Source organism: Oculina patagonica, chromosome 9 (assembly GCF_052425735.1).
Source record: "Oculina patagonica isolate OP01 chromosome 9, crgOcupat, whole genome shotgun sequence".
In the NCBI taxonomy this organism is placed as follows: Eukaryota; Metazoa; Cnidaria; class Anthozoa; order Scleractinia; family Oculinidae; genus Oculina; species Oculina patagonica.
In genome coordinates, this window is record NC_135766.1 from 15,338,176 (window position 1) to 15,349,034 (window position 10,859).

Genomic DNA, 10,859 nt, shown 5'->3' on the forward strand with positions numbered 1-10,859 from the left:
GCTTTTATTTTGTTGAGCACCAAGCTGGTCAAGTCTGGTTACAGCCGGTTCGTACACTTTTTCAACGCAAAAATTCAAGGACATTTCAAGGACTTTTTTTTCACGAAATTTACCCCAAATCAACGATTTCCAGTCTGTTGCGCCATTGATGTGCTTACTGAAGAACTAAAAAAATCGCTTATCTTATTTTGAGATTCAAGGACTTTCAAGGTGCATGCGAACCCTGTTGTTAGAAAGCGCACAATTCACAGTTCCAATTCCATTTCCATGCAGATGTGAATGGCCATAGTATTTTCCATGGGCAAACCTATTTTATCTTTGGATTTCAGTGAACCTGAATTCCTCAAAACACAATTTCAGCCCACATCATCATTCAAATCAAGTGAAGAGCTACTTAAATTCTGAAGTTCCAAGTCAAGCGCTTTATCTTCCTCATCTGAATCACTGGCAGGCATTTCCTCAATAAGGTTGACATGAACTATTCCTTCCTCTGAGCCAGGTTCATCAAAATTGCATTCAGGCACATCCTGTTGGTTTATCTCAACTCCAACTTTGCCATTGTCCAGAGATATAATAATCACTCTTCTAAATGCATTTTCATATGCATGTCTGTGGGCCAGTTTCTTGGCATATTCAAGCAATTCAAGTCTTTTAGTGGGGTCTTTTTCTGGAAATTAAATGTATCATGACAGAAATTTTTAGTGTCAATATATCAATTAATGACTGGCATGTCATTAATCATACTAACAGACATAGAGGAAGTCACTGTTTTAATTCAAAAGGCAACAAAACCAAAAAAATAAAAAATTACCAAAACAATATCTCATTCCGCCTATATTTTGGGTATACCCCTAAACTATAGCTTAATTTGCAGCTCTCAATGCGAGGGTTGTTGTCAGATAATAATAATAATAACTTTATTTATCCTGGAAAACCGGTCAGTCAATCAAGGAGATTGACTGGTATCAATCGGTGACCAGTATAAAAGCATAAAATTTACAAAGCATAAAATTTAAAAGCATAAAAAATTACTAGCATAAAATTTAAAATTACAAATCTAAAAAACTGTGAATATATATACAAAATATATATATATACAAAAGATATTAACTTGAAATATATACAAAAGATATTAACTTGATTTTAAAATGAAAGAGGAAAAAGTTGTGGGGTATGATTTTATGCTTTAAAAAGACAGATCTGTTCAAGACCATTTTTCTGTTCAAATTTCGTACAAATTGACTAAATGTTGAGCATGTAATGGCATCTTGTGACCTATGGTACTCTTGGGAGTGAGAGGGTTTAGTTGGGATTCAGTTATGATTTTTTCCTCACAAGGTCACAGCCTGAATATATAAAGAAGGAAGCCTTGAGCCATATGACCCATACTGCCGGAGCTTATCCTAGTTTCTGTAGCATTAAGTAGCTAGGGAAATTCCTTCTCCCCCCTTGGGGATACTAGTCCTACGCAGGGTTCCCCCCAGCTCAATGTCACCGGTACCTGTTCATACACCAGGGTGGAGAGAGGCACTATGAGAGTAAAGTGTCTTGCCCAAGAACACAACACAATGACCCCAGCCAGGGCTCTAAACTGGACCGCTCGATCTGGAGTCTGGCGCACTTACCACTAGGTCACCGTGCCTCCCATAGTCTGAATATAAGGGGACAATTTTATTAATTGCAAATTATATGCAATATTGTAACATCTGGTCATCGCACTGGTACTAGCAGCTGGCAAGTAGAGAATTAACTCTAAGGTAATTAACTCCAACTGTGGTCAAAGGATTTTTTTTTTTGGCCTTGTGTGGTCCCTGACTTCCTTCGGTTCTCAGGGTTAATGCTCACATTCCTGGGTTATTTTTCAGCACTTTAAAATGAATTATGTTAGTCAGAGTTAATACAATTACTCTACTTTCCAATTGAGTTTGAATTTGACAATGTCAGTGAATTTGACAGTATAATTATTGTGTGGTTCCAGAAAATGTTCATACTCCCCCACAGAAGGGATTGGAAATTGCTGGAGATGGGAGAAGTCTCAAAGGCCAAGAACTTTAAGGAATGTATGAAGCTTAATTGGAATTTCAAGGGGGTTGGGGGTCTCAGGAAAAATTCCTTCCGTACACATTGTACATAAAAACTGAGTCTGTCATTGCTCAGACGCTAACCTTGCTGTAGCGTATTTCTGTCTCCGCCATATCCAGTGCCGTCACAGAAGAATTCACAATCTTTAATCTCAAGTCTTACCACGCATCTCAACAAAGCATTGTTCTTTTCCTGGCTGTCACAGTTATCAGTTTTATTTTCCAGTCTCTCCATCTGCAAACAGAGAAATCGTGACAGAAATTTGCCATTTGAAATGACAAACTCTGTTGCATATTTTCTGTTAATTGCTATTATTATTACCATATTTTCTCAATTACAGCAAGGCGCCCAAAAGTGTGACCACCTTTAATTAATTCACATTCTTTCGTGCAACCACCATCCAATCAGAAGCCAAGGACAGGTTCTAGTTGACTTCTGATTGGATTAAATCTGCACTGAAGAATGTGAATAAATTAAAAGTGGTCACACTTTTGGCCGCCTTGCTGTAAACACCCCCGGCTTTTATTTCAAACTTGGCTCTGTGGATCCGGCGTTTATTTAAATGGTGCAATTTATTAAAGGAAAACGTTTATTAAAAAAGGGTTTTAAGTCATTATTTGTGACATGAATGTAATTTGCCATCATACTTAAAGCAATTCTTACACTTCGAATAAATGCCTGCAAAGCTTACTTACAACTCTAGCTCGGAGACCCGGGGTTTATTCGGGGCCCGGCGTTTAATCAAGAAAATACGGTAAGTCACTTTTATGATGTACATAAAGCGAGAACAGGGAAGGCCTAGAACAACTTGGAAAAGGTCAGCAGAGAAAGAGCTTTTATCCATGGCCATGTACCTGACCTGGAATGAGAACGGGAAGGCAGCACAAAACTGCTCCCGCAGAAAAGAGACTGTGGAGGCCTTATACATGTACATCCCATGGGCGTGAAAAGGCCAGATGATGATGACGACGACAACGATGATGATGTACATAATTACTTTGAAATTAAAAGAAATCACAAAATACATGTACCCTGTACTAGTTTTTCTGACAGAGGAAAAAACCCAAAGAACTGTTATACTTTTGAAACCAAATATAAACAAGGATGGGTATGAATGGGAAAGTTTGGGCAGATTATGGATGACAACCTGAAAGATGCATTAAATAATAATACAAACTATTCATTAACAAAGAAGTAATCACTACCTGAACAATTTTTGTTGACCAACCATTAAATCCAAAATAATAATTAGCAAGTACAGTACACTTTGCCATGTATAAAGGGTGCTGAACAACTTCTGTGAACTTTTTCCGTTGTGCAAACTGAACCTGCAGTAGACACAGTTATAATTGTTACAAATTAATAACCCTACAACTTAGCTATAACTGAGGTCATTAACATGCAAGTGTTATGGCTGGGGAAATAATTTATACATGTAGGTGCTGTTAGCCACATGTTACCTTGTTACACCAGAAACCTGCAGTGACATACAACTCACCCCAGGGGGTTTTGGGTTTTTTAGGGGGGGGGGTTGTTTAATGGGGCCCAAAAATTCTCTGCTTCCAAATATATCTCAAAAAATCTAATTTTAAATTTATCCCTCAAAAAAAAAAAAAAAAAAAATTTGTGCTTTATTCGCAGAACTACACAGCAAGGCACAAGCACAAATCTTCAGATTGTTTTAAATACCCAAAAACATCAGGGCTACTTAAATAAAAAAAATACATGCCAAATTTTCCTACCCAAAAAAATCCCGGAATCGAAAATTTCTAACCCAAAAAATCCTTCGATCATCCCCATCACTTGAAACCCCGAGTACCCCCCCCCCCTGGGCAACTCACAGCAGATAAAACTTTAAAACTTACCTTTAAAAATTGTCCTCCTAATAATCTCTTTCCACTTACTCCTTCCTTTGCCCTTCTTGCTGCCCTTGCCGAATAAAACTTGACAAAGGCATATAAAGAACTATAATTCAAATCCATACAATTCACAGACGACTCTTCAGGAGCTGGCAGTATTAAAAAAGTTTTAACAAAGAATAAAAATTGTTAGGATTGCGTCAATCCCCATTTTACTATGAGGAGTCCTTTTCTTGTTATCTCCTAACAATAACTATAACTATAACTATCATCTCCTCTCTAATAAGCCCCCTCTTTATACCCCCCCCCCCCGCCCATTTCCAAGATGGTAAATCATGACAGTTTGTGAATAAGAAGACAAGGCCACCACACTACTTTTTATTGTTACTATTTTGAAGTCCACTAGGTGTTTTCGTTTAATACAAGAGGGACAGTTTTGGCATGCCGGTTGATTGGCTGAGAGAATGTTATTGACTAGTCATTTGAGTTTTGCGGGTAAGTTGAAATAAACCTTTCATTGTTCTTAATCCAGTGATCCATGTGTTAAGTTACTTTAGTTTTACTTAGCAAAGTCATTTTACAATGAACACTTTTGAGTTATAGGAAATGTACATAATAACTATGTAACGCAATACATTTACATGTTTTTCCCTCCCTTCTTTTTTTTTTTTTTTTTTTTTTTTTTTTTTTTTTTTTTTTTTTTTAATAGAACACTGGTCGGACTCGCGTCTGCACCCCAAATACAAAAATACAATAGAAAAGTTGAACAAGAAATTGTTACCTTCTAAACTATCTGATGAATCGATCACCTGCACTTCATACACCAAACCAAACTGGGAGAATATATCTAGCAGTTTTACCTGAAGGCCGAAAACGACAGTTGATTTCAAATGTTCAAAAATATCATAAAATCATGTGTAACGTCTTTGTTTCCTGTAGTAGTAACACTGTACGAGACATGACTAAACTCTCTGCAAAAATACTTACTTGCACCGTTTCTTTCTCTAGTCGTCTTGATATGTTGGTAACATACAGGTTAATTTCGTTCTTGTATGGGCGAAAAAACTCGATAAGTTCCACGCTCTGCAAGTCCGCCATGTTTGTTTTGAACTTCCCGCGCGCTCCCGCGTATCGTCCGTCAGCGGTGCTTCGCTTGCCAAGTAGATGTGTTGTGTACGTTGTGTGACCACAGGGAGACCACAACAGTTTAGGCTCACGTGGTGTTTGTTCGTTTGATTCCTGTGTTGCTTTTCTTCATGCGTAGTCGATAGACACAACACAGGCAGACCACCTTATGTGTTCGTGGTTAATAATCGTTCACATAAGACGAAGAAAAGAAATATGTTGAAATCTATAAGAGTTATGAATAAAGCCCTGAAAACTACATTTCTAAATGAATCTCGTTCTAAATATTTCAATAAAGGTGGATTAAATGTTAATCGACTCGTGTGTGGTGTTTTTTTCGCGTTCCTGGGCCGTATTAAGCGTTTTTTGTCCTATATTATGTTCGGCCGAAGGTCGGTAGGGGAGAAAAGGAGACAAGGCAGGCAACTTGACAGTTGGGACTTTTTGAACATGTTTCTGTTATTAACAATAGTTGTTATTTGTTTATTAAGTGCCGCAGTAGTGCTAAATGCATACCTTTACAGTTGAATTTTTATCTACTATATTTAAACAAAAATTAATTCGTCACGTTGTAGCTCTACTCTCTTTCAATGTGAAACATTTAGGGTCCCACCCTTATCTCCTATAAATAATTTTAGGCAATTTCGGCACTGACCAAACTGTAGAAGAACTCAAAAGAAACACAGAAAGGCCAAAAAAGGGCATGGATGGCCTAAATTCGAGAAGATTAAAACAGATTGCGTTCGAATAAACTTGAAAAACCGACGTTTTTCAAGTTTATCTTAATTTGTGTGAAAGTGACATTTACGATGCTCGAAAATCACCCTTGTTTGTTATGTGATCGTGATTTTGCCAATAAAGACTTTTGCTTTTCCAATTTGAAGTTTAGAGCTCTTAATAAACGAAAATATATAGAATAACCTAAAATACCGTGACATGGCTCATTTAAGAGTTAACCTATAGAAAAGAACTACGGTACAATTGACTCCGTGGCGCAATGGTAGCGCGTCTGACTTCAGATCAGAAGGCTGCGTGTTCGACTCACGTCGGGGTCAGTTCTTATCTTTTTCTGCTACCTTAGCATTTGACCAACATTTTGGATTTACAACAAAACACTATGCACCTATTATTTCTGTATTAGGCCCTGTCCATATGAACCCGGGTAAATTTAAAAACGGATCAATTTGAAAACGCCGTATAAAATGTTTTCCGTCCACGCAAAACCTGGGTAAATTTGAAAACGATACGCTTCATCGCACGCAGAGTTCAGCGTTTTCAAAAGTCCTGGTTTCGCCCGGTTTCGCTGTGCACACAACACCACCTAGCCGACGCTATTTAAATTTACCCACTTTGGAGAGCGATTTTAAAAAGTACCGTTTTCGGTGAACGAAAACGCCGTCTCAGTGTGGACGGTTGGCCTATCCGGGTAAAAAAAGATGCGTTTTCAAATTTACCCGGGTCAGTGTGGACAGGGCCTACATGTAGATGAAATTGACTCATTAAGCATTATTTAAAACTGGTGTGTACTTCAAATCCTGGCTAATATCCCAGCTGTTCTCTGGACTCTTATAATCTTCCTGAACAGGCTTATCAGCGTCTCTCCACTTCTTTTCCATTTTTCTTTTCATGTGTGCTATGTAAATTCTTGTTTTTCTCGACAACTGTTTGCACATTTTCAAGTCCTTGTTTGGTATACTTTCCCTTTCGGTCACAATTCCCTAGTCAAACTGTAATACACAGTTCTCCTCCAATATCTTGTTCCTCTCTCGAAAGAATCGCAAATCTTCGTAGAATTTGGGGCCAGCTTCTAAAATCTTTCTCCATAAAGTTCTGTTGAAGTGATTGTAAAGAAGAGCATCGGCTTGATTCCAAGATAGAATATTTGCTTTCATCTCCCGGCTCAGTGGTGTTCTTTCAGTTTCTGTTCGAACTTTTTGCTTCAGGTATAAAATATCCTCAAAGTCCCAGCAGAGTAAACTTTTCAGCAAGATCAGTGATTCGTCAAAATATTCATTGATCAAAATCAAATCAAATTCCTGGTCAACGAATTTTATAAATCGCGTTACAGCGCCTCTGTTTTGGTAATATTTGTAATCTAAACCCAAATTAAACATCGATGGATTCCTTATAAGGTACAGAAACCGTGTAAAATTCAGCTGGGTAAAAGTTGGCGGATTCCTTAAAAATGATCGTATTGGGTTTGTGCGATTTCCAAGTCTCAGCGCGTCAAAAAATTTAAAAAAATTAAAGACAGATTCAAAATGATTAAAAGGATTGCGAAGAATGGTGATATACTTTGATTTGTGTTTAGGAAAGAGCAAATTAACTGGGCCCTTATTATATCTTGTGTGCCCGCACAAAATTTTTCCTTCGTCAGTGTACAACGGCATCATGTTGGAGAGATGAAAATATTTTGGCCAATGGAACGAGATAGGTTTCTGGGGTAAGACAAATGTAAGGTTTCTGTCTTCACCATAACGATACAGCATGTTGGCTAGAGTACTAGAGCCTGTCTTGTGCATCTTGAGAAAAAATATGTGATTCAGTGGTTTACATCTTTCTGTATTTCTGAAAAAAAAAGAAATAAAATAAAGATACGAGGTTATGATAGGTGTTATCCTAGGTTGGGACTAGAGGAAATACCGTATTTATTCGATTAAGCACCCAACTTCGAATAAGCGCCCACATAGGTAGGAAAGTTAAAAAGCGCCCAGCCTCGAATAAGCGCCCACCCCGACCCCTCTTAAAAACCGAAGTGCACAACAGGAGTATTGATTTTATCTCAAATTGAGATTGAAATTTGCTTAGTACTACCAAGAGACTACCCGGAAGACCGTCGGAGTTTCCTTAGAATTTTACGGAAACTTTCAATTAAAAGTTAAAATTCAGTTTTGGTACATCTTCACGTTTTGTTATTATATATTGATTTCTTGCAAAATAAACTTACTACCCGCTAAAAACGATGAAAATTAAATTAGCGCCCAGCCTCGAATAAGCGCCCACTCTCAAGGTCCAAAATTTAATAAGCGCCCAGGGCGCTTAATCGAATAAATACGGTATGGGGAGAAATAGAGGGCCACGAGCGGACAAAGAGCGTGAAGCTAAACCATCAGAGATCAACAGAGCGCGAGTGGGAAAAAGGCTGTAGGAAATCTCTTCTTTTTTTAATGCACGATCGACGGACTAAGGGGAGAAAAAGGAAATAATTATAGTCTAAATTTACACAACAAAATTAAGTAGGAATTAAGCCCTGATGAGGAGGGTTGCAATTGTCCAATACTGTCGACATGATACACTGATGACACGAGACGAAAAATACATTTTACAACTCGTACGAGTGAACAAGTTGTGTCGACTGGAGAAATGGAGATGCGATGAGAAGAAATTTTTAATAAGACGTTTAAAGAAAGAAAACACCAAGAAGCTTAAGTGTATTATAACTACGATTAGGATTTTGTAATTAAATCTTACTTTGTTTGTTGGTATACGGTGTGCAGTCCCCTCAAAGGCAGAAATGTGATGAGCATATAGTACAGTGATGAGCATGAAGTAAGCAACAACACAAAAGTGCAGAGGCAGTAACAGCGCCGATAAGAAAACATGGCTTCTAGCTTGAATAAGAACCGTGGACGCCACATCACAAAGTCACATCGGGCCAGAAATTTTTATCACGACGATAAAAAAACCTCACGACAGAATCATATTATTAAAAAGAACCAATCGACGAAGCACCATATAGTTTGTAGTCAAGGCAACCGTTTGACTGCACGGGACAATGTTAGATCATTGTTCCGTTCTTCATTTTATCGCAGCAGCTGACTGTAATTTACTTTTATTTACTTCTTTCAACATCAATCAGGAATTGAATTGAATTTTCTTGGTTGCTTATTTTAGCCAAGAAAAATAAAATAACACTTTGAATGACAATGAATGAATGAATGAATGAATGAATGAATGACAAACTTTATTTAATCACGGCCGAAAAACATCAGTAAAAATGATAAACATATCTATTATACCGTTTTACGTGTTTGCCGTGTGGGTGCCCTTTGGCGAATCAAAGTCATTGATTCCCTTTCTAAAGCTTGCAAGGGTTACCGTATTTATTCGAATAAACGCCGCGACGTTTATTAAATTTTTCGCGATTCCAGTGCGGCGTTTATTCGAGGGCGGCGTTTATACGAGGGCTGCGTTTATTTAAAATTCGATTTATTTCTTGCAAACAACAGCATGGTAACTGAACATTTTTGAACTTTAAAAAACAGGAACATGTTGTACTGCTTGTCTCAAAAGTCATTTTTAATGTCTTAAAACATTGTTACCATCAAGGAAAATAATTATTTTAGGCTTGCTCAAACTTGATATTTACTCCATTTGCCTTTTGATGCTATAATACGAATAAACGCCGCATCATGATGCGGCGTTTATTCTCGGGCGGCGTTTATTAATATTTCTGCTGTAAAAGCGGCGTTTAATCGAATAAATACGGTAATGGCTTACGTAGCCGTTTGGATGGCAGTCCTTTCCACAGAACAGCCCCTGAATAACCAAGACTGCGTTTAAGATAATTAGTTCTTGGTTTGGGTACTTGCAGGATGTTCTCAGAATTACGGATATTGTAGAAAAAAAATTACGAGCAGAGAACAGATATGCATGTATGGGGGCGTTTGTCACTCAACGGATATTGTCAAGAATATCATGTACTTTCTCAGGTGTCGGATGTAGGTCAGAGGGTGCAGGAGGTGCACTCCCCCCCCCCCCCCCCCCCCGAGATGTCCTGCGGTTTCGTATTCGCTGTTAAAATTTGTTTACGTCATCAGTTGCGCCATTCCTACGTAGTGCACCCCTTAAGCTTTTTCTAAGAAAAATCCTGGATGCGCACCCCCTCCTTATAAGAAAAATACTGGATCTACCCCTGTTTCTTTAAGCACCACCCCACCCCCAGTGCCCGTCTTTACATAACAAAAAAAAAAAATTGGTTGTAAAAAAAAACAATTAGCATCAGATGACTCCGTGGCGCAATGGTAGCGCGTCTGACTCCAGATCAGAAGGCTGCGTGTTCGACTCACGTCGGGGTCAGTTCTTTTCTTTTTGCTGTTACCTTTTGGCGTTTATCTGAATATGCAAATAGCACAATCAAAGCGAAAAAAACCCTCTTCCAACCCATCACCCCCCTCGCGTATAAAATGTTGCAATTGTCAATAGAAACAAATGACAATAGAATACAACCCTCTTTCGTTTGTATTGTTTGTTCACTAATAGTTGTAAAATAAAATAAGTAAAAACCCCGTATACTTTTTTTTTTTTTTTTTTTTTTTTTTTTTTTTTTTTTTTTTTTTTTTTTTTTTTTTTTTTTTTTTTTTTTTTTTTTTTTTTTTTTTTTTTTTTTTTTTTTTTATTTTTTTTTTTTTTTTTTTTTTTTTTTTTTTTTTTTTTTTTTTTTTTTTTTTTTTATGTGAATTTATAGCAATGATGCATACTCGGAGTGGCTATTGTGAGTTTAATTTGTGTGAAATTTTAAATTACTGGTTTTTGTGCAGTGAAGGAAACCTATCGTTTGAGGCGATTTTGAGACGTGTTTGCTTGTCGATAACCCGATTCAATAAAAAGCTAAACTTTTGTACGTTCAGAATAAAGATCATACCTCTAGCAATTTATCTGTCACAGGGACTTCTGTTAGCTGTTTCCATTCCTCTCGAGACTTCGCTTCGCTAACAAGGTGCTAAGCGACTGTGAAAATGTCTTCGTTATAAGGGGGGTTTGTTATACTAGGTTTCATTCTTCCAACACATT

General features: G+C 37.5%; 2 protein-coding genes and 1 non-coding gene across 3 annotated transcripts; 1 reads left to right on the forward strand and 2 right to left on the reverse strand.

The window, feature by feature from the left end:
• Positions 1–11: 11 nt before the first annotated feature.
• On the reverse strand, positions 12–5,279 carry LOC144666827 (RAD52 motif-containing protein 1-like). The gene is made up of 6 exons (XM_078528232.1): positions 4,929–5,279; positions 4,723–4,801; positions 3,948–4,090; positions 3,288–3,410; positions 2,166–2,316; positions 12–667 (listed from the first exon to the last, which is right to left on the reverse strand). The coding sequence occupies exons 1-6, from the start codon at positions 5,037–5,039 to the stop codon at positions 357–359; spliced, it is 918 nt and encodes a 305-aa protein (XP_078384358.1). The 5' UTR covers positions 5,040–5,279; the 3' UTR covers positions 12–356.
• Positions 5,280–5,543: 264 nt separating this feature from the next.
• On the reverse strand, positions 5,544–8,901 carry LOC144666824 (galactosylceramide sulfotransferase-like). The gene is made up of 2 exons (XM_078528228.1): positions 8,538–8,901; positions 5,544–7,634 (listed from the first exon to the last, which is right to left on the reverse strand). The coding sequence occupies exons 1-2, from the start codon at positions 8,702–8,704 to the stop codon at positions 6,785–6,787; spliced, it is 1,017 nt and encodes a 338-aa protein (XP_078384354.1). The 5' UTR covers positions 8,705–8,901; the 3' UTR covers positions 5,544–6,784.
• Positions 8,902–10,073: 1,172 nt separating this feature from the next.
• Positions 10,074–10,145, forward strand: Trnaw-cca (transfer RNA tryptophan (anticodon CCA)). The gene has a single exon. It is a non-coding gene; the product is annotated as a tRNA-Trp (tRNA).
• The last annotated feature ends 714 nt before the right edge of the window (positions 10,146–10,859 follow it).